At 41.2% G+C, this 23401-nt stretch overlaps 1 protein-coding gene across 1 annotated transcript in view; it reads left to right on the top strand.

The window, feature by feature from the left end:
• Nucleotides 1–23401, top strand: part of fndc3ba (fibronectin type III domain containing 3Ba) — a 76489-nt gene that overhangs the window by 23577 nt on the left and 29511 nt on the right. Inside the window, exons 5-17 of the mRNA XM_061896353.1 lie at nucleotides 4999–5150; nucleotides 5216–5275; nucleotides 5361–5499; nucleotides 5591–5644; nucleotides 6794–6918; nucleotides 7839–8013; nucleotides 8080–8166; nucleotides 9736–9871; nucleotides 9939–10010; nucleotides 14484–14602; nucleotides 14690–14795; nucleotides 20853–21025; nucleotides 21756–21869. Coding sequence (XP_061752337.1) covers nucleotides 4999–5150; nucleotides 5216–5275; nucleotides 5361–5499; nucleotides 5591–5644; nucleotides 6794–6918; nucleotides 7839–8013; nucleotides 8080–8166; nucleotides 9736–9871; nucleotides 9939–10010; nucleotides 14484–14602; nucleotides 14690–14795; nucleotides 20853–21025; nucleotides 21756–21869 — 1512 coding nt within the window. The remainder of the gene's footprint in view (nucleotides 1–4998; nucleotides 5151–5215; nucleotides 5276–5360; nucleotides 5500–5590; nucleotides 5645–6793; nucleotides 6919–7838; nucleotides 8014–8079; nucleotides 8167–9735; nucleotides 9872–9938; nucleotides 10011–14483; nucleotides 14603–14689; nucleotides 14796–20852; nucleotides 21026–21755; nucleotides 21870–23401) is intronic.

Below are 23401 nucleotides of genomic sequence, written 5' to 3'. Positions count from 1 at the left end.
CCAGTGAGAGACAGCCTCTTGTCTGTTCCCAGTGAGAGACAGCCTCTTGTCTGTTCCCAGTGAGAGACAGCCTCTTGTCTGTTCCCAGTGAGAGACAGCCTCTTGTCTGTTCCCAGTGAGAGACAGCCTCTTGTCTGTTCCCAGTGAGAGACAGCCTCTTGTCTGTTCCCAGTGAGAGACAGCCTCTTGTCTGTTCCCAGTGAGAGACAGCCTCTTGTCTGTTCCCAGTGAGAGACAGCCTCTTGTCTGTTCCCAGTGAGAGACAGCCTCTTGTCTGTTCCCAGTGAGAGACAGCCTCTTGTCTGTTCCCAGTGAGAGACAGCCTCTTGTCTGTTCCCAGTGAGAGACAGCCTCTTGTCTGTTCCCAGTGAGAGACAGCCTCTTGTCTGTTCCCGGTGAGAGACAGCCTCTTGTCTGTTCCCGGTGAGAGACAGCCTCTTGTCTGTTCCCGGTGAGAGACAGCCTCTTGTCTGTTCCCGGTGAGAGACAGCCTCTTGTCTGTTCCCGGTGAGAGACAGCCTCTTGTCTGTTCCCAGTGAGAGACAGCCTCTTGTCTGTTCCCGGTGAGAGACAGCCTCTTGTCTGTTCCCAGTGAGAGACAGCCTCTTGTCTGTTCCCAGTGAGAGACAGCCTCTTGTCTGTTCCCAGTGAGAGGCAGCCTCTTGTCTGTTCCCAGTGAGAGACAGCCTCTTGTCTGTTCCCAGTGAGAGACAGCCTCTTGTCTGTTCACTGGGAGAGACAGCCTCTTGTCTGTTCCCAGTGAGAGACAGCCTCTTGTCTGTTCCCAGTGAGAGACAGCCTCTTGTCTGTTCCCAGTGAGAGACAGCCTCTTGTCTGTTCCCGGTGAGAGACAGCCTCTTGTCTGTTCCCGGTGAGAGACAGCCTCTTGTCTGTTCCCGGTGAGAGACAGCCTCTTGTCTGTTCCCAGTGAGAGACAGCCTCTTGTCTGTTCCCGGTGAGAGACAGCCTCTTGTCTGTTCCCAGTGAGAGACAGCCTCTTGTCTGTTCCCAGTGAGAGACAGCCTCTTGTCTGTTCCCAGTGAGAGGCAGCCTCTTGTCTGTTCCCAGTGAGAGACAGCCTCTTGTCTGTTCCCAGTGAGAGACAGCCTCTTGTCTGTTCCCAGTGAGAGACAGCCTCTTGTCTGTTCCCAGTGAGAGACAGCCTCTTGTCTGTTCCCAGTGAGAGACAGCCTCTTGTCTGTTCCCAGTGAGAGACAGCCTCTTGTCTGTTCCCAGTGAGAGACAGCCTCTTGTCTGTTCCCAGTGAGAGACAGCCTCTTGTCTGTTCCCAGTGAGAGACAGCCTCTTGTCTGTTCCCAGTGAGAGACAGCCTCTTGTCTGTTCCCAGTGAGAGACAGCCTCTTGTCTGTTCCCAGTGAGAGACAGCCTCTTGTCTGTTCCCAGTGAGAGACAGCCTCTTGTCTGTTCCCAGTGAGAGACAGCCTCTTGTCTGTTCCCAGTGAGAGACAGCGTCTTGTCTGTTCCCAGTGAGAGACAGCCTCTTGTCTGTTCCCAGTGAGAGACAGCCTCTTGTCTGTTCCCAGTGAGAGACAGCCTCTTGTCTGTTCCCAGTGAGAGACAGCGTCTTGTCTGTTCCCAGTGAGAGACAGCCTCTTGTCTGTTCCCAGTGAGAGACAGCCTCTTGTCTGTTCCCAGTGAGAGACAGCCTCTTGTCTGTTCCCAGTGAGAGACAGCCTCTTGTCTGTTCCCAGTGAGAGACAGCCTCTTGTCTGTTCCCAGTGAGAGACAGCCTCTTGTCTGTTCCCAGTGAGAGACAGCCTCTTGTCTGTTCCCAGTGAGAGACAGCCTCTTGTCTGTTCCCAGTGAGAGACAGCCTCTTGTCTGTTCCCAGTGAGAGACAGCCTCTTGTCTGTTCCCAGTGAGAGACAGCCTCTTGTCTGTTCCCAGTGAGAGACAGCCTCTTGTCTGTTCCCAGTGAGAGACAGCCTCTTGTCTGTTCCCAGTGAGAGACAGCCTCTTGTCTGTTCCCAGTGAGAGACAGCCTCTTGTCTGTTCCCAGTGAGAGACAGCCTCTTGTCTGTTCCCAGTGAGAGACAGCGTCTTGTCTGTTCCCAGTGAGAGACAGCCTCTTGTCTGTTCCCAGTGAGAGACAGCCTCTTGTCTGTTCCCAGTGAGAGACAGCCTCTTGTCTGTTCCCAGTGAGAGACAGCCTCTTGTCTGTTCCCAGTGAGAGACAGCCTCTTGTCTGTTCCCAGTGAGAGACAGCCTCTTGTCTGTTCCCAGTGAGAGACAGCCTCTTGTCTGTTCCCAGTGAGAGACAGCCTCTTGTCTGTTCCCAGTGAGAGACAGCCTCTTGTCTGTTCCCAGTGAGAGGCAGCCTCTTGTCTGTTCCCAGTGAGAGACAGCCTCTTGTCTGTTCCCAGTGAGAGACAGCCTCTTGTCTGTTCACTGGGAGAGACAGCCTCTTGTCTGTTCCCAGTGAGAGACAGCCTCTTGTCTGTTCCCAGTGAGAGACAGCCTCTTGTCTGTTCCCAGTGAGAGACAGCCTCTTGTCTGTTCCCAGTGAGAGACAGCCTCTTGTCTGTTCCCAGTGAGAGACAGCCTCTTGTCTGTTCCCAGTGAGAGACAGCCTCTTGTCTGTTCCCAGTGAGAGACAGCCTCTTGTCTGTTCCCAGTGAGAGACAGCCTCTTGTCTGTTCCCAGTGAGAGACAGCCTCTTGTCTGTTCCCAGTGAGAGACAGCCTCTTGTCTGTTCCCAGTGAGAGACAGCCTCTTGTCTGTTCCCAGTGAGAGACAGCCTCTTGTCTGTTCCCAGTGAGAGACAGCCTCTTGTCTGTTCCCAGTGAGAGACAGCCTCTTGTCTGTTCCCGGTGAGAGACAGCCTCTTGTCTGTTCCCGGTGAGAGACAGCCTCTTGTCTGTTCCCGGTGAGAGACAGCCTCTTGTCTGTTCCCGGTGAGAGACAGCCTCTTGTCTGTTCCCGGTGAGAGACAGCCTCTTGTCTGTTCCCAGTGAGAGACAGCCTCTTGTCTGTTCCCGGTGAGAGACAGCCTCTTGTCTGTTCCCAGTGAGAGACAGCCTCTTGTCTGTTCCCAGTGAGAGACAGCCTCTTGTCTGTTCCCAGTGAGAGGCAGCCTCTTGTCTGTTCCCAGTGAGAGACAGCCTCTTGTCTGTTCCCAGTGAGAGACAGCCTCTTGTCTGTTCACTGGGAGAGACAGCCTCTTGTCTGTTCCCAGTGAGAGACAGCCTCTTGTCTGTTCCCAGTGAGAGACAGCCTCTTGTCTGTTCCCAGTGAGAGACAGCCTCTTGTCTGTTCCCGGTGAGAGACAGCCTCTTGTCTGTTCCCGGTGAGAGACAGCCTCTTGTCTGTTCCCGGTGAGAGACAGCCTCTTGTCTGTTCCCAGTGAGAGACAGCCTCTTGTCTGTTCCCGGTGAGAGACAGCCTCTTGTCTGTTCCCAGTGAGAGACAGCCTCTTGTCTGTTCCCAGTGAGAGACAGCCTCTTGTCTGTTCCCAGTGAGAGGCAGCCTCTTGTCTGTTCCCAGTGAGAGACAGCCTCTTGTCTGTTCCCAGTGAGAGACAGCCTCTTGTCTGTTCCCAGTGAGAGACAGCCTCTTGTCTGTTCCCAGTGAGAGACAGCCTCTTGTCTGTTCCCAGTGAGAGACAGCCTCTTGTCTGTTCCCAGTGAGAGACAGCCTCTTGTCTGTTCCCAGTGAGAGACAGCCTCTTGTCTGTTCCCAGTGAGAGACAGCCTCTTGTCTGTTCCCAGTGAGAGACAGCCTCTTGTCTGTTCCCAGTGAGAGACAGCCTCTTGTCTGTTCCCAGTGAGAGACAGCCTCTTGTCTGTTCCCAGTGAGAGACAGCCTCTTGTCTGTTCCCAGTGAGAGACAGCCTCTTGTCTGTTCCCAGTGAGAGACAGCCTCTTGTCTGTTCCCAGTGAGAGACAGCGTCTTGTCTGTTCCCAGTGAGAGACAGCCTCTTGTCTGTTCCCAGTGAGAGACAGCCTCTTGTCTGTTCCCAGTGAGAGACAGCCTCTTGTCTGTTCCCAGTGAGAGACAGCCTCTTGTCTGTTCCCAGTGAGAGACAGCCTCTTGTCTGTTCCCAGTGAGAGACAGCCTCTTGTCTGTTCCCAGTGAGAGACAGCCTCTTGTCTGTTCACTGGGAACTCACAGAACCAAAAGTTTTTGGGATCATTTACATACAATTTTTCCTGAAATCAACAACTTAAACTGTACATCAAGCAAGAATGGGAAACAATTCCACTTCAAAAATGTGTCTCCTCAGTTCCCAAACTTTTAGTGGGTGTTGTTGAAAGGAAAGGCCAAGTAACACACTGGTAAAAATGTCCCTCTGACAACTTTTTTGCAATGTGTTGCTGCCATCTAATTCTAAGTTCATGATTATTTGCCAAGGCGTGGAAAATGGTGTGGTTTGTTTTCCTGTGGCGCAAAGCGATTGGAATGTAAGGACATCTTTTAATGAATAACTCCAAAAAAGGTAGAACCCAAAGTGGCTTACAGAGGAGGTACAAAAGCTTGGTTCCGAAAACAAAAACTTGCACAATGGCAGAACTACGAAGAACCAAAGGGAAAACATTTACTGTGACCGAGAAAGAGCTTGGATCATGGGCACGGATAACATGGGTGTGTTGGGGGTGATGTCGCCAGGCTGACTGCCTGGCAACTACAGGCTTAAATAGGTGCAGTGATGACAGGTGCGTGAGTCCAGACTAATCAGGTGTGTGAGTGGTGAACACATAAGAGGTGAAAAGTGATGGGTTGGCATGGTGACAAAACAAAGAAGAGTGCCCAATGAATCCAAAACAAAACAGAACGTGACCACAAAACATGACATTATTTGCATAAAAAGATAAAGTTTGTCAGTTTGAACATTAACTATCTTGTCTTTGCAGTCTATTCTATTGAAAAGGATTTGCAAATCCTTGTATTTGTTTTTATTTACCATTTACACAACGTTCCACCTTCACCGCTTTTGTCTTTTCTATATCAGGTGATGTAATATTTCCTGTGTTTTGCCAGGTGTCCAACTTGCAGGCCCGGTCGGCGCGCTTGTCTTGGTCGCCGCCCGAAGGCCTGGCGAGCCGACACAGCAACGGCGTGCAGGCGTCGTGCTCCTACGAGGTCTTTCTCTCGGACAAAGGGCGCGAGGGGAAGTACCGCCTTATTTACAGGTAGGAGCTTTATTGTCGTCCTGTGTGACGTCGCGGCCTCTCACTGTTTTGGTCTGCTCTAAAAGTGGTGAAGACGTGGAGTTCCACGTGAAAGATCTACGAGCCGCCACGGACTATCACGTACGGTAAGTGGTGTCGCGCCACCTTGGATTCCTGCTGGCACTTCCTGTTCCTCGGCCTCACCTCCCCGCCTTCTCTCCCCGCCTGCAGCGTGTGTGCACTCTTCAACTCGGCGCGCGGCGCGTGCAGCGAGGCCACCTCCTTCACGACACACTGCGGCGTTCCCGACGTCCCGCTGGCGCCCAAACTGTCCCACCGCACTAAAAGCACACTCACTTTACAGTGGAAGGTAATGTAGCCGGCATACATTTACAGTATCTTTCTGGTCAAATGTAGTCCCGACCACTGCACTAATTGGACTTCTTGACACTTTTCCACAGCCACCAGGCGACAACGGATCCAAAATCACAAACTACCTGCTGGAGTGGGATGAGGTGGGTGGGTCTGCATCCAAATATGTCACATGTTGATGGAATTATTAACATCTGGCTGGGTTTTTTTTCTTGTGGCTTCACTCGCTTTTTATCGTTTTTATAAAAGCAAATGTTGTTATTATTGGTCTCAAACACTCAAACAGTACTATCCAGAGTGCAGCCTGGGGTACAAAATGTGTGTGTGTGTGTGTGTATTATACACACACACACACACATACAGTATATGCACACATATATATAATGTGTGTATATATATATATATTTATATATGTATATGTATATATGTTTGTGTGTGTGTGTGTATGTATATATATATATATATATATATATATATAATCAATCAATGTTTACTTATATAGCCCTAAATCACTAGTGTCTCAAAGGGCTGCACAAACCACAACACAAGCCACTACGACATCCTTGGTAGGCCCACATAAGGGCAAGGAAAAACTCACACCCAGTGGGATGTTGGTGACAATGATGACCCATATATATATATATATATATATATATGTGTGTGTGTATATATATATACATATATATGTATATATATATACAGAAATATTCACATATATATATATATATATATATATGTGTGTGTGTGTATATATATATACATATATATGTATATATATATACAGAAATATTCACATATATATATATATATATATATATACGTGTATATATATATATACATATATACTCGCACACATATGTATATATATATGTATATATATATATTCATGAATATACACATATATGTATACATCCATCCATTTTCTACCGCTTATTCCCTTTCGGGGTCGCGGGGGGCGCTGGCGCCTATCTCAGCTACAATCGGGCGGAAGGCAGGGTACACCCTGGACAAGTCGCCACCCCATCGCAGGGCCAATGTATGTATATATACATATATATATATACACATATATATATATAAAAGTATGTATATAAAATATTCATATACCATGTGCATTGAAAAATGCTGAGTCAGCAAAAGTAACATGCACCACTCTAGTAAGTTGACTTTAAAGTACATGCCAAGTTAGATAGATGCTGACAATAAGGCCACCTTAAGAGCAGGGGTTTGCCTACAGCCACATACATGCTCACTGATGCTGCCTCATATGTTCTTTGTGTCATGTTGTCCAGGGCAAGAAGAAGAGTGTTTTTGGGGAATGTTACTTTGGCAGCCAGCGACACTGCAAACTCACACGACTTTTCCCCGCCTGTGGTTACACCTTCAGGCTGGCGGCGCACAACGACATCGGCACAAGGTCACTTTTACATCAACGCCTGACTTGCCAAATGTGTGTGTGTGTGTGTGTGTGTGTCTGTGTGTGTGTGTGTGTGTGTGTGTGTGTGTGTGTGTGTGTGTGTGTGTCTGTGTGTGTGTGTGTGTGTGTTTATATAATCTAAATGTTTTTGGTGTTAATGTGTTAACCATTTTTTTAAACTGCAGACAAATGTAATATAAATATGAATGAATATGACTTTAAATCAATAATTGAAGCTGCCAGTAACTATGAGCATAAATCCAAGGTTGTTTTCTTAAATTAGATTTAAAAATGACTTTTTGGTGGTACAATAAATAGTCATGCTTTCAAATGAGGAATAATAGTGTTATTAATTGTCAATTAGATGTCAATCAAAGTAAGTGATTATTATTTGTGTCCTGACGGTCCAGTCCTGCAGTACATTGAGCTACATTGGATTAGCATGTCATGTTTTAACATGAATTGATGAAGGTGGACCCCGACTTAAACAAGTTGACAAACTTATTGGGGTGTTACCATTTAGTGGTCAATTGTACAGAATATGTACTGTACTGTGCAATCTACTAATAATATGTACTGTACTGTGCAATCTACTAATAATATGTACTGTACTGTGCAATCTACTAATAAATGTATCAATCAATCAATCAATCAATGTGCAAAATGAATCAATGTTGCCTTTGATTTTTTTTATATGCCATAGCTATATTTTTATTTATTTTTTGTATTTTTTTTGGAGAATCATATTTATTGGATAATTATTTGGCCGCAGTTACGTATTTATGATGATTAAAAACAAATACAAAAGCTGTTTTTAAAAATATTTTATTTTATTAGATTTTGTTGATCTTTTATTCTCTTTTATTTTATTTAGTCTTATTTATTTAATTTTAATCTTATGTTTTGCTTGGCTCCTGCAGCGGCTTCAGCCCGGAGGTGGTCTGCTACACCATGGGCACCTTGCCCGCCCTGCCTCTGGCACCACGTCTGGTGCGGGCGGGGGTGTCCTGGGTGGCCCTGGAGTGGGGGCGACCTGAGGGCAGCCCCAATGATGAGCAGCTGAAGTACACGCTGGAGATGCGGGAGGACGACAGCGTAAGTTTGCAGCCGGACAACACAGAAGGTGGGGGCGTGCTAATGGCCGACTCTCACTGCTCCCAGGGGGCGGACTTCCACCCCAAGTACACTGGAGAAAAGACCAGCTGTACTGTAGAAGGCCTGAAGAGGAGCACGCAGTATAAATTCAGGGTGAGTCACGCTGTTTTTTTAGAGACAAAGTCTTCCCAACGTGTCCTGGCTCTTCCCCGTGGCCGAAACACCTTCCGAGGGAGGCGTCCGGGGGGCATCCTGACCAGATGCCCCGACCACCTCGTCTTACTCCTCTCCATGCATGTTGTTTGTTTATATTAATTCACACATTAGTATCATTATCAAGTAGCATTATCACTGGAGGACGAGAGCAAGCAAGGAGCAGGCCAGAGGTGGGTAGACCACCCAAATTACACCCATTGTACTTAAGTAAGGGCAACATTACTTTAGAACAGGGGTGTCCAAAGTGTGGCCTGTGGGCCATTTACAGCCCGCAGCATATTGTTGAAATAAAATCAAGACGATAAAAAAACAACACTAAAAATGTAAGCATAATGAGCAAAAATATTAGCAAATTTCAATGCAAATAATTCATACGAAGCCGACACTTTGTTTATCATATTGCAGTCTACACGTATCTCTTATGTTTGACAGCCATCTACTGGTCACACTTACCATTTCACCATGTCCCAAATAAAATAGCTTCCAGGTCGATAAGGGAAACCAGAATTATGCCGTATATTATAAATGTCAGGTTCAAACACTGATGACATCTATTAAACAAGACAAGAAGCAAGGAATCAAACAGAGACAGAATTAAATTTGGCTCCATGAGGAGAAAGGTGTAGTACACCTGTACCTTTGTACTGAGTCACCACGCTCTGACCAAAGATTGTACGCCTCCTCTTTAATTTGGGCGCATTACCCTGCTTACGTGGCAAAAGATCTTTCTAAACAGCCTCTGGTTACAAAACACTTCAAAGAAAAGGTCGTAAAACGGTTCAAAGAAAATGTCCCTGGGTCTTGCGTCCTCTCCAATCTTTCTGTGGCTTACAATACATCAAAGAAACCGACGCCTTCATGTTGCTTCCCTTCCTAAACAGTGGAGTTTTTCAAGCCTTTTGATTGGTTGGATCAAAGACTGCTTTCGTCCTCCACTCTTATGGAAACACAAAGTTTTGTGATCATTTATAAGCAATTATTCTGACAATAAGGCACACTGTGGAGTTTTGAGGGACAAAAAAGGATTTTAAGTGCGCCTTATAGTCCGGAAAATACGGGTAGTCTCATTCCTGCTGATATCGTATTAGGTCAGTATCGGTATGGGTTAATATCCAAGGCTCCAGTATCGGTGTGGTACTGGAAGTGAAAAAGTTGTATGAGGACACTAATATTAAAATGTTTGAAAATAACTTGACCTCCTTTTAGTAGGCTACAAAATGCTTTGTCTACACCTATCTCTTATGTGTGACTGCCATCTTCTGGTCGCACTTATCATGACACCATGTAGCAAATAAAATTGCTTCGAGGTCGGTAAGCACAACCAAAATGTTTCCGCGCCGGGTTATGAGGCACAAAGTTGAGTTTTGAGAACGCGAAAGGACTTGAAGTGCAACTTCTAGTCCGAAACCTGGTCTGAGTTTGTGTTTCATCTTTTTCCTGGTGTGCAAGAAGTAAGGAGTGCAGGAATTGTGACATCAGCAGCAACTTTTCTGTGTCCGCCCGCAGCTCATCACATCCAACACGGAAGGCAGGAGCAGTCCCAGCGAGGTCCTGGTGTGCACCACCAACCCGGACAAGCCGGGACCGCCCTCTGCGCCGTGCGTGGTGGCGTCCACGCCCTGCACCCTCACCGTCACCTGGGGTGAGCGTCCTGGCCACCATCTCACACCTCATCTTCCTGACCACGCCTTCTTTCTGCCCCCCGTCAGAACCGCCTCGGGACGACGGAGGCTCGGACGCGCTCACCTATCTGCTGGAGATCTGCGAGGGCTGTTCACAAGGTGAGTTCTTTTATTGCACGCTCTGTTCCTCTCCAACATTGTTCACCAGGTGAGTTCTTTTATTGCACGCTCCGTCCTGTCTTGTCCAACATTGTTCACAAGGTGAGTTCTTTTATTGCACGCTCTGTTCCTCTCCAACATTGTTCACCAGGTGAGTTCTTTTATTGCACGCTCTGTTCCTCTCCAACATTGTTCACAAGGTGAGTTCTTTTATTGCACGCTCTGTTCCTCTCCAACATTGTTCACAAGGTGAGTTCTTTTATTGCACGCTCTGTTCCTCTCCAACATTGTTCACAAGGTGAGTTCTTTTATTGCACGCTCTGTCCTCTCCAACATTGTTCACCAGGTGAGTTCTTTTATTGCACGCTCTGTTCCTCTCCAACATTGTTCACAAGGTGAGTTCTTTTATTGCACGCTCTGTTCCTCTCCAACATTGTTCACAAGGTGAGTTCTTTTATTGCACGCTCTGTTCCTCTCCAACATTGTTCACAAGGTGAGTTCTTTTATTGCACGCTCTGTTCCTCTCCAACATTGTTCACAAGGTGAGTTCTTTTATTGCACGCTCCATCCTGTCTTGTCCAACATTGTTCACAAGGTGAGTTCTTTTATTGCACGCTCCATCCTGTCTTGTCCAACATTGTTCACAAGGTGAGTTCTTTTATTGCACGCTCTGTTCCTCTCCAACATTGTTCACAAGGTGAGTTCTTTTATTGCACGCTCTGTTCCTCTCCAACATTGTTCACAAGGTGAGTTCTTTTATTGCACGCTCCATCCTGTCTTGTCCAACATTGTTCACCAGGTGAGTTCTTTTATTGCACGCTCTGTTCCTCTCCAACATTGTTCACAAGGTGAGTTCTTTTATTGCACGCTCTGTTCCTCTCCAACATTGTTCACCAGGTGAGTTCTTTTATTGCACACTCCATCCTGTCTTGTCCAACATTGTTCACCAGGTGAGTTCTTTTATTGCACGCTCTGTTCCTCTCCAACATTGTTCACAAGGTGAGTTCTTTTATTGCACGCTCTGTTCCTCTCCAACATTGTTCACCAGGTGAGTTCTTTTATTGCACACTCCATCCTGTCTTGTCCAACATTGTTCACCAGGTGAGTTCTTTTATTGCACGCTCCATCCTGTCTTGTCCAACATTGTTCACCAGGTGAGTTCTTTTATTGCACGCTCCATCCTGTCCTCTCCAACATTGTTCACCAGGTGAGTTCTTTTATTGCACGCTCCATCCTGTCCGCTTCATTGCCTGCAGGAACATCCAATGTTCTCTTCTTTGTCTTAATGGCAACAAATGAAAGCAGAGGCTGCTAATTAAAGTCCACTTGGAGCTCCCTCATCTGGAACTAGACTTTATTAACCCTTGCCGCTCCAGGCCCGGATCTTCTTCTTGGGCTTTTGACCTACTTTGAGGCCGCTTCATTTTGCTTCTCTTTGTGTGTGTGTCGTGTACATCTTTTTTCTCTCAAGCACTAAATCAAGCAACAAAATCTCAGCGGGGGATGATAGTTTTTTAACTACAAAAAAAGCATTTAGACAAAAAAAAACCAAATTGGAATACATAAACAAAAGCCAAATATGGTATGGAAAAGTTTAATATAGGCAGGAGAAAGTAAAACAAAATAAATAACTAGAATAAATAAGAAGAATAGGTAAACATTTGTCAAATTTGGTGTAATGTAGGTTAACGTAGGTCAGGGGTCAGCAACCTTCTTGAAACCAGGAACTACTTCTTGGCTACTGATTCATGCCAAGGGCCACCAGTTTGATACACACTTCAATACATTGCCAGAAATAGCCAATTTGCTCAATTTCCTTTTAATAAAATGGGTATTTCTGTCTGTCATTCCGTCGTATATTTTTTTTCCTTTTACGGAAAGTTTTTGTAGAGAATAAATGATGAAAAAAACACTTCATTGAATGTTTTAAAAGAGGAGAAAACACACAAAAAAAGAAAATTAAATTTTGAAAGATAGTTTCTCTTCAATTTCGACTCTTTAAAATTCAAAATTCAACCGAGAAAAACTAGCTAAATTGAATCTTTTTGAAAACATTAAAAAAAGAATTTATTGAACATCATTAGTCATTTTTCCTGTGTAAGATTAATTTTAGAATTCTGATGACATGTTTTTAAATAGGTTAAAATCCAATCTGCACTTTGTTAGAATATATAACAAATGGGACCAAGCTATATTTCTAACAAAGACAAATCATTATTTCTTCTACATTTTCCAGAACAAATGTTTTTAAAAGAAATTCAAAATACTTTAAAATAAGATTTAAATTTGATTCTACAGATTTTGTAGATTTGCCAGAATATTTTTATTAAATTTCAATCATAATAAGTTTGAAGAAATATTTCACAAATATTATTTGTTGAAAAAAAGAGAAGCTAAAATGAAGAATTAAATTAAAATGTATTTATTATTCTTTAAAAGAAAACAAATAAATTTACTTGAACATTGATTGAAATTGTGAGGAAAAAAGAGGAAGGAACTTAAAAGGTAAAAAGGTATATGTGTTTAAAAATCCTAAAATCATTTTTAAGGTTGTATTTTTTCTCTAAAATTGTCTTTCTGAAAGTTATAAGAAGCAAAGTAAAAATATAAATGAATTTATTTAAGTGAAGACCAAGTCTTTAAAATATTCTATTTGAGTTTTGTCTCTCTTAGAATTAAAAATGTCCAGCAAAGCGAGACCAGCTTGCTAGTAAATAAATACAATTTAAAAAATAGAGGCAGCTCACTGGTAAGTGCTGCTATTTGAGCTGATTTTAGAACAGGCCAGCGGGCGACTCATCTGGTCCTTACGGGCGACCTGGTGTTGGTGACCCTGTGATGTAGGCAGAAGTAGGTAAACAAACAAAAATAATCATTATAAAAAATGAATAAAAAGGAGAAGCTAAACAAACATAAGTAAAACGTTGGTAAACATAGGCAGAAAAAAGTAAACACGTAGGTAAACAAAACAAAAGGAGTAATTTAGATCAACCAAATAAAAGTAAATAGGTCAACATAAGTAAAACATGGTATAAAGTTTGTTAAACACAGCCAGAAGAAAGTAAACACCAAGGTAAACAAACACGAATCATAATTATTAAAAAATAGATACAAGGAATCGGTAAACGTAAGTAAAAAATTGGTAAACATAGGCAGAAAAAAGTAAACAAGTAGGAAAACAAACAATAAGTAATAATTAGGATGAACAAAAAGTAACAATTCAGATCAACCAAATACATGTAAAGAATAGGTCAACATAAGTAAAACATGGTATAAAGTTTGTTAAACATAGGCAGGAAAAAGTAAACACATAGGTAAACTAACAACAATCATCACTATTATAAAGAAATAAAAGGAATAGGAAAACATGGTAAAACGTTAGTAAACTGGCAGAAAAAATGTACAAAGTCGGTAAACAAACAAAAAGTAATAATTAAGATAAACCAAATAAATGTAAAGAATAGGTAAACAAGTAAAACATGGTACAAAGTTGGTAAACATAGCCAGAAGAAAGTAAACACCTAGGTAAACAAACACAAATCATAATTATTAAAAAAGAAATAAAAGGAATAGCTAAACATAAGTAAAATATTGTTAAACATCGGCAGAAGAAAGTAAATAAGTTGGTAAATAATCAAAAAAGGAATCTTTTAAATAAACCGAATAAATATAAAGAACAGGTAAACGTAAGTAAAAGATGCTATAAAGTAGGTAACAGACAGAAGAAGGTAAACAAGTAGGTAAACAAAAACATATGATGAAATAAATATAAAGAATAGGTAAACTTAAGTAAAAGATGCTATAAAGTAGGTAACATAGGCAGAAGAAGGTAAACAAGTAGGTAAACAAAAACATATGATGAAATAAATATAAAGAATAGGTCAACATTTGTAAAAGATGCTATAAAGTAGGTGAACAGGCAGAAGAAGGTAACAAGTAGGTCAATTAAAAAACATAATAATATATCAAATATAATCCGTAAATATTAGTAAAATATGGTATGAAGTATGTAAACATAGGCAGAAGGTCAAGAAAAAGCAATAATAATTTAATATATGTATATGTGTGTGTATATATGTTGTATATGTCTTTATTTATTATTTGTATTTATTTATTTTCATCGACATGATGAGGTCACACTGCTGGCACACAAGCCGCGGCTCATGTTGGTCAACACACACACACACACACACACACACACACACACACACACACACACACACAAACAGCAACTTGCAAGTAGAAACAGGGTGAAGACTAAGGAGGGAGAACGGACGTATTTGTTCTTTAAAGGCAACAAGATAAACACTGGAATGTGAAGACAAAACCCCAACAAAGCTTAAATACTCATCATTTTCTACATTTGCGGCACAAGAAAAATGAGGTGAGCGGATGATGTTTTTTTCAACTGTGTGTGTGTGTGTGGTGTGTGTGTGTGTGTGTGTGTGTGTGTGTGTGTGTGTGTGCGCGCAGCGAGCCAATGGGAAGTGGCGTACAGCGGGCCATGGACAGAGTGCGTGTGCGAGCGTCTGTCGGCGGGCAGCGTGTACAAGCTGCGGGTGTGCAGCATCACCACGGGGGGCCACAGTCAGGTAGTCCTGGGCTCCTGCAGGTTTCCACGCCATCAGAGCTTCAGCGTGACGTCACACCTTCTCCTCTCCTCTCCTCCCCTCCTCAAGTGCGCCACCAGCGTCCCAGTCCGCACTTTAAGCGTGCCGCCGGGGCCCTGCCAGCCGCCGAGGATTGTGGGTAAAGCCAAACACAAGGAGGTGCAGTTGGAATGGGGTAGGTGGATGTATTTCACTAGTTTGTGCCGCCTTAATCGCCCTCTGGCTGCCTGCCGTGTTTACCCCGCCTGCTCTAATCAGAGCGCTTCAGCCCTAATGGAGCTCTAATTTAGCAGCCTCGTATCGTCCTCATCGTCCCCTTGGAGCGCCGCGCCGCCGCCGCTGCAGTTTTCCCAGCATGCAACGGCCGGAAAGCGCTTGTGGGGTTTTTTTCAGTTTTTCTCACCACTTTGGTCTGATTGGCATAATGAACCACAAGTTAAGGTCACCCACAATGCACCGGGTGGCTTTCGACCCGCATTTTAAATGGAAACAAGCTTGTTTGTGGTGAAGGCCCAATTACTGATAAAACTCCACAAACACGCAAAAATGTTTTGACTCACGTCCAAGGATTCATCCATTTTCTACGGCTTATCCCTCAGGTGGGCTGGAAAAAAAAGATTTTCTTTGATGAAAAAAACGATTCACAAATGTATGTTTTCTGCAAGAAAAAACAACTATGTTCAAGAATAAAAGTATATTTGTTCCGCACGGAAGTATAAAAAGACATTTCTTCCATTCCAAAAGATTCACAAGTATACAAATAATTATCTTCAATTAAAAAAAAAAATTCACAAGTATAACAGTAATTTATTGCAAGTAAAAAAAACAATTGTCAAGTATAAAAACTATTTTTTAACTGAAAAAAAACGATTGACAAGTAGAACAATTATTTTTTGCAAGTAAAAAAGCGTATAAACAATTTTCTTCAATTAAAAATTCAATTTGCCAGTAGAAAATAGTTTTCTTCATTTAAATTAAAATAAGTATTTGCAATTATAAAAAATAAAATTCCATTAAAAATATTACTCACAAGTACAAAAACTGTTTTCTTTAAACAGAAATTGATCCTCGAGTATTGTTCAATTAAAAAAACTATTTGCAAGTAAAAAATTATTTTCTTCAATTAAAAAAAGTATTTTTAATCATAAAAACATCTTTTTTTTCCATTCAAACATTTTTTCACAGGTATCAAACCTTTTTTCTCTAAATAAAAAAATATTTGCCAGTACAATAATTTTCTGGAAGTTAAAAACAGTTCACAAGTATAAAAAATATTTAGTTCAATAAAAAACTACGATTCACAAGTAGAAAAATTATTTTTTGCGAGTTAAAAAAAACTATTCACAAGAGTATAAACAATTTTCTCCAATTAAAAATTCAATTTGCAAGTCAAAAATTGTTTTTTTCAGGGAAAACATTTTTTTGCAATCATACATATATTTAATGACATTAAAAAAAGGATTCACAAGTATAACCTTTTTTTTTTTTTTTTTTAAAGGATTTGCGGGTATAACAATAATTGTCTGCAACTAAAAAAACAATTTGCAAGCATAAAAACAATTTTTTCATTTAAAAAAAATACTCACAAACTGAAAAATAGTTTTTTGCATGTAAAAAAAAACATTTACAAGCATACAAACAATTCTCTCCAATTAAGAAAACAATTTGCAAGCAGAAAAATAATTTTCTTCAATGAAAAAAATATTTACAATTATACATAAAAAAAATATTCGCACGTATACAAAATATTTAAAAAATATATATATATTTGCAAGTAAAATAAAAACTATTTGTATACAAACTATTTTCTGCTATTATAAAAACAATTCGCAAGTACATAAATAATTGTCCTCAATGAAAAAAAAATGTATAAAAAATGTTTTTTAATAAAAAATGACTTTGCAAGTATAAAAATAATTTTCTGCAAGTAAAAAAAACAATTTTCTTCAATTAAAAATACGATTCGCAAGTATAACTATAATTTTTTTGAAAGTAAAAGAAATATTCTATGGTACATTTTTAAAATGTTTGGATTTTATTTTTTTATAAATGGCTGTGAGCTTGTTTGGCTATTTTTGGATTGTTTTGTGTCATGTTTGTTTGTCCTCTTAATTGCTCTGTTGATTACTATTCTGAATGTTGCTGGGCCAGCTTTGGTTTTGGAATTGGAATTGAATTATTATGGTGTTATTGTGTATTATTTTGTTGGACTGATTAATAATGATAAAGAATAAAAAAAATAACGATTGGCTAGTGTAGAAAAATAATTTGTGCAAGTAAAAACAGTATACGCAAGTATATAAACAATTTTCTTCAATAAAAAAACGACTTACAAGTATAACAATAATATTTTGCAAGTACAAATACTATTCCTAAGTATAAAAACAATTTTCTTCAATTAAAAAAACAATTTGCAAGTAGAAAAATACTTTTTCTTCAAAAGTAAAATAACAAAATAAATATTTGCAAGTAAAAAAAAAACAATTTTCTTCAATCAAAAACAAAATAGTTGAAGTATAAAAACATAGATGTTCAAGGTTAGTAAAGTTGCAGCCTCCGTGATCCACACTCTTGCACCTGTAGTTGCTACTCCACAACAACAGGTGGGGCTGCTGAGTCGAGTTTAAGGCTCCTGGGATTTTGTGCATGGGGCCCTCGGTCAAAAAAAACACCAAAAGAAGAAAAAGAAGAGTCGTGAGTAAAATTGATCGAAACAAGCTCAACCTGTAAGTTTCCCACTTGGCACTGTTGGGACCTTCTTAAGTTCCAAAACCAGGTTAGTTGGCAGATGTTTTGTGGAATCTCAACATCGCAATCATTCTCAAAAGGTCAAAACACCACAAGTACATGTTTTGAAAGACTGATATCAAAATAGTACGGGTACATCTTTCAAAAATCAATGATGATGATGTCTTTTTCTTTGTGACATTGATACAAGTGGGACTGTTTGATGTGTTTGATCCATGATATCATGTGTTTGATCCATGATATCATGTGTTATAAAGAAGGGAAGTCATTTCACGCGGACACCATGGACGGAGCTGGTATGTACCGTTTTTACGAGCCGCCTCGGTTGGATGCAAAGACTATTTATCGCTACTGATAGTGTTTGATGCCAACCTGCTTTGGAGCCGAGGTAACAACCAAGTTATTGCATCGATGAAACCATTCATGAATCATTCAAGTGGTATTTGGATCAAACATTTATGTATTTCATTTCAAATGTAATTAACCAATAACATATTGGAGTCAAATGGGCGATATATCGATAGATTGTGGCTTTGTCTCAGTGCGATACAGAAAGTGACTATATCCTGATATTATTGTGAGAGTCCAGTCCATAGTGGATCTAACATAATAGTGAGAGTCCAGTCCATAGTGGATCTAACATAATAGTGAGAGTCCAGTCCATAGTGGATCTAACATAATAGTGAGAGTCCAGTCCATAGTGGATCTAACATAATAGTGAGAGTCCAGTCCATAGTGGATCTAACATAATAGTGTGAGAGTCCAGTCCATAGTGGATCTAACATAATAGTGTGAGAGTCCAGTCCATAGTGGATCTAACATAATAGTGAGAGTCCAGTCCATAGTGGATCTAACATAATAGTGTGAGAGTCCAGTCCATAGTGGATCTAACACAATAGTGAGAGTCCAGTCCATAGTGGATCTAACATAATAGTGTGAGAGTCCAGTCCATAGTGGATCTAACATAATAGTGAGAGTCCAGTCCATAGTGGATCCAACATAATAGTGAGAGTCCAGTCCATAGTGGATCTAACATAATAGTGTGAGAGTCCAGTCCATAGTGGATCTAACATAATAGTGAGAGTCCAGTCCATAGTGGATCTAACATAATAGTGTGAGAGTCCAGTCCATAGTGGATCTAACATAATAGTGAGAGTCCAGTCCATAGTGGATCTAACATAATAGTGTGAGAGTCCAGTCCATAGTGGATCTAACATGATAGTGTGAGAGTCCAGTCCACAGTGGATCTAACATAATAGTGAGAGTCCAGTCCATAGTGGATCTAACATAATAGTGAGAGTCCAGTCCATAGTGGATCTAACATAATAGTGAGAGTCCAGTCCATAGTGGATCTAACATAATAGTGTGAGAGTCCAGTCCATAGTGGATCTAACATAATAGTGTGAGAGTCCAGTCCATAGTGGATCTAACATAATAGTGAGAGTCCAGTCCATAGTGGATCTAACATAATAGTGTGAGAGTCCAGTCCCTAATGGATCTAACATAATAGTGTGAGAGTCCAGTCCATAATGGATCTAAGATAATAGTGTGAGAGTCCAGTCCATAGTGGATCTAACATAATAGTGAGAGTCCAGTCCATAGTGAATCTAACATAATAGTGTGAGAGTCCAGTCCATAGTGGATCTAACATAATAGTGTGAGAGTCCAGTCCATAGTGGATCTAACATAATAGTGTGAGAGTCCAGTCCATAATGGATCTAACATAATAGTGTGAGAGTCCAGTCCCTAATGGATCTAACATAATAGTGTGAGAGTCCAGTCCATAATGGATCTAAGATAATAGTGTGAGAGTCCAGTCCATAGTGGATCTAACATAATAGTGAGAGTCCAGTCCATAGTGGATCTAACATAATAGTGTGAGAGTCCAGTCCATAGTGGATCTAACATAATAGTGAGAGTCCAGTCCATAGTGGATCTAACATAATAGTGAGAGTCCAGTCCATAGTGGATCTAACATAATAGTGAGAGTCCAGTCCATAGTGGATCTAACATAATAGTGAGAGTCCAGTCCATAGTGGATCTAACATAATAGTGTGAGAGTCCAGTCCATAGTGGATCTAACATAATAGTGAGAGTCCAGTCCATAGTGGATCTAACATAATAGTGAGAGTCCAGTCCATAGTGGATCTAACATAATAGTGAGAGTCCAGTCCATAGTGGATCTAACATAATAGTGTGAGAGTCCAGTCCATAGTGGATCTGACATAATAGTGAGAGTCCAGTCCATAGTGGATCTAACATAATAGTGAGAGTCCAGTCCATAGTGGATCTAACATAGTAGTGAGAGTCCAGTCCATAGTGGATCTAACATAATAGTGAGAGTCCAGTCCATAGTGGATCTAACATAATAGTGAGAGTCCAGTCCATAGTGGATCTAACATAATAGTGAGAGTCCAGTCCATAGTGGATCTAACATAATAGTGAGAGTCCAGTCCATAGTGGATCTAACATAATAGTGAGAGTCCAGTCCATAGTGGATCTAACATAATAGTGAGAGTCCAGTCCATAGTGGATCCAACATAATAGTGAGAGTCCAGTCCATAGTGGATCTAACATAGTCCAGTCCACCTCCCCCTGCGACCCTGAAAGATGACAAGCAGTAGAAAATGAATGGATGGATGTCAGGTTGAAACACTGATGACATCTATTAAACAGACAAGAAGCAAGGAATCATGTCGAGACAGAGTTCAATTTAGCTCATGAGGAGAACGCATGGAGCTGCACACTTAGTCACAGTCTCACCCTACGCTCTAAGGTTTAGCTCCCGCGTCCCTCTATTTATTCAGGAGTTCCACAGTCAACATTGCTGAGGCCGCCTGGAAAAGGAGTGGTCACATATATTATGCAAAGCAGCTCCAGTACGCACAATACGTGACGGGCCTTGTCTCTGCTTCGTCCGCGTGCTGTCGTCTATAGGAAGTAAGTCTTGTACAGCTTGAGCACAATAGCTAGTAACTATAGCAACGGACTTTAAGCATGCTAAAGTTGTGTGATTACTTACACATCATTCTTTTAACAATGGGTGGACAAACTTACACTTCATTCTTTTAACAATGGGTGGACAAACTTACACTTCATTCTTTTAACAATGGGTGGACAATAACAATGTTTCTGCTGTGACGCTCGGTTTGAATCTGGCCCAGAATTGTTTCGGGAATATATGCAAATATACGTTTTAAAGATGATAAACGTCTTATTTTGCGCACAAAATAATCACAAAACTGTTTATTTATTACAAAAGAATGCATCATATTAAATGTGGATTTCATTTAAAAAAATATGGAAAACAATTAAGAAACTTTTTAGTACATCATTGTTCAATGAGCATTAATATTAATAACAAATATGTCTAATCATTTACATTGAGTTTATTAATATTTATTTATTTATATTCTATACTTATATAAAGGTATAAAACCCTGCATTGTGAATTATTATATTGGTTGTAAACGTGTCTTGCCAGACGCTCCTGCCTCTGAGCCCTTGTGCAAGGCCTTGATGTTCAACCTGGAGATGAGCGAGGGCGACGCCAAACCAGCCCAAGTGTTCCAGGGATCGGAGCTGCAATGCACTGTGGGTAGTCTGCTCCCCGGGGCCACTTACACTTTCAGACTGAGGGCCGCCAACGATGCTGGGGTGAGCGCTCAAACTGACGCTGATGGATCACAGATAATAGTACAGCGTTATTAAATGTGTGTGTGCGCGTGTGTGTGTGTGTGTGTGTGTGTGTGTGTGTGTGTGTGTGTGTGTGTGTGTGTGTGTGTGCGTGTGTGTGTGTGTGTGTGTGTGTGTGTGTGTGCGTGTGCGTGTGCGTGTGTGTGTGTGTGTGTGTGCGTGTGTGTGTGTGTGTGTGCGTGTGTGTGTGCGCATGTGTGCATGTGTGTGCGCGTGTGTGCGTGTGTGTGTGTGTGTGTGTGTGTGTGTGTGTGTGTGTGTGTGTGTGTGTGTGTGTGTGTGTGTGCGTGTGCGTGTGTGTGTGCGCGTGTGTGTGTGTGTGTGTGTGCGTGTGTGTGTGTGTGTGTGTGTGTGTGTGTGTGTGTGTGCGTGTGTGTGTGTGTGTGTGTGTGTGTGTGTGTGTGTGCGTGTGTGTGTGTGTGTGTGTGTGTGTGTGTGTGTGCGTGTGTGTGTGTGTGTGTGCGTGTGTGTGTGTGTGTGCGTGTGTGTGTGTGTGTGCGCGTGTGTGTGTGTGTGTGCGTGCGTGTGTGTGTGCGTGCGTGTGTGTGTGCGCGTGTGTGTGTGTGTGTGCGTGCGTGTGTGTGCGCGTGTGTGTGTGTGTGTGCGTGCGTGTGTGTGCGTGCGTGTGTGTGTGCGCGTGTGTGTGTGTGCGCGTGTGTGTGTGTGTGTGTGTGTGTGTGTGCGTTTGCAGTTTGGCGAATACTCTGAGCCGACGGAGGTGACGACTGCAGCAGGTCCTCCTGGCCAGTGTGGGGCGCCACTCATATCTCTCACCAGTAACACCTGCATCTCGCTTACCTGGGAGGTGAGAACCATTTCAATTTTTTTACGAGCTGATTAAGGTTGAATTGTGAACCGTTGAGCTTAAGCCTTTAGCTGGGATGGCGCTAGCTGCATCACACATGTGACAAATGCAAAATCTTTGCAATTGGAAATATTTCTTCAATGTGCCTGATTTGTGTTGATCTTTTACGCACTGAAAGTTCTCTGCGGACAAATCAGCAGACTTCTGTGTGACCTTAAAAGTGTGTATTATTTACAACTTTTGTCTTCTAAGGATTTTTAAATTACATATATATGTATACATATCAAGTACCGTACTTCCTGCACTATAAGGCGCACTGGACTATAAGGCGCACCTACAATGAATGGCCTATTTTAAAAGTGTGTTCATATATAAGGTGCAGCGCATTATAAGGTGCATAGAATAGACGTGACAGTAGAGGCTGGAGTTATGTGCTGCATGCCGTACTTGCCAGACATGTTGTGGCTTAATAATGCTCCTTAGATAAGGTGCACTGTCAGCTGTTGAGAAAATTGGAGGTTTTAGGTGCGCCTTATACTGCGGAAAATACGGTATAAATGTGTATATATACATATATATACAAAATATGTATATATATATACATATATATACATATCTTTGTATATATATACCGGTACATACACACACATATATGTATATACATATACATATTCACACATATACATATATGTATATACAGTATGTATATATACACACATATATATACATATATATATACTGTATATATATATATATACAGTATGTATATATATACACATATATGTATATATACATATACACACATATACCGTTGAGACACACACACATATATATATATATATACACTCACATATATATATATATATATATATATATATATATATATATATATATAATGTATGTATATATATATATATTATATATTTATATGTGTACATACATATAGAATAGAATGGACTTTATTGTCATTATATTTGCATATAACGAGATTAAAGACAACAAATATGAGGTGAAATAAATAACACAAGAGGTAATAAAGGAAAAACTAACAACTGAAAAAAACAGATTACTATCCAATAAAAAGAATTAGCAATCCTGTACAATATACAAAACACCATAAAAATACAAAACTAACTCTGAAACCAATAAGGAATGTAACGGCCGCAAGAAACCTGATTGCCCTCTCAACGGGGGGTGCTTACAAACATCAGTCGTTTACCAAGCAAAGGTAACACGCAAGGACATTAACACATCCGACACGTACGTAGGATTAACCAAAGGAGCGTTTAAAGCCAGATGGAATAATCACAACGCCTCCTTTAGAAACCAGACCTTGCGGAATTCTACAGAACTCAGCAAGCACATTTGGAACCTCAAAGACAATAATGTTGAATATTCAATAACATGGCAAATTCTTGCATCCAGCACACCTTACAACAGTGGTAATAAAAGATGCAACCTATGCTTAAAAGAGAAACTGTTTATTATATATCATCCAGATCTATCATCCCTCAACAAGCGCAGTGAAATCA

Source organism: Nerophis ophidion, linkage group LG03, assembly GCF_033978795.1.
Source record: "Nerophis ophidion isolate RoL-2023_Sa linkage group LG03, RoL_Noph_v1.0, whole genome shotgun sequence".
Lineage (NCBI taxonomy): Eukaryota > Metazoa > Chordata > Actinopteri > Syngnathiformes > Syngnathidae > Nerophis > Nerophis ophidion.
This window is presented reverse-complemented; position numbering and strand designations above follow the sequence as displayed.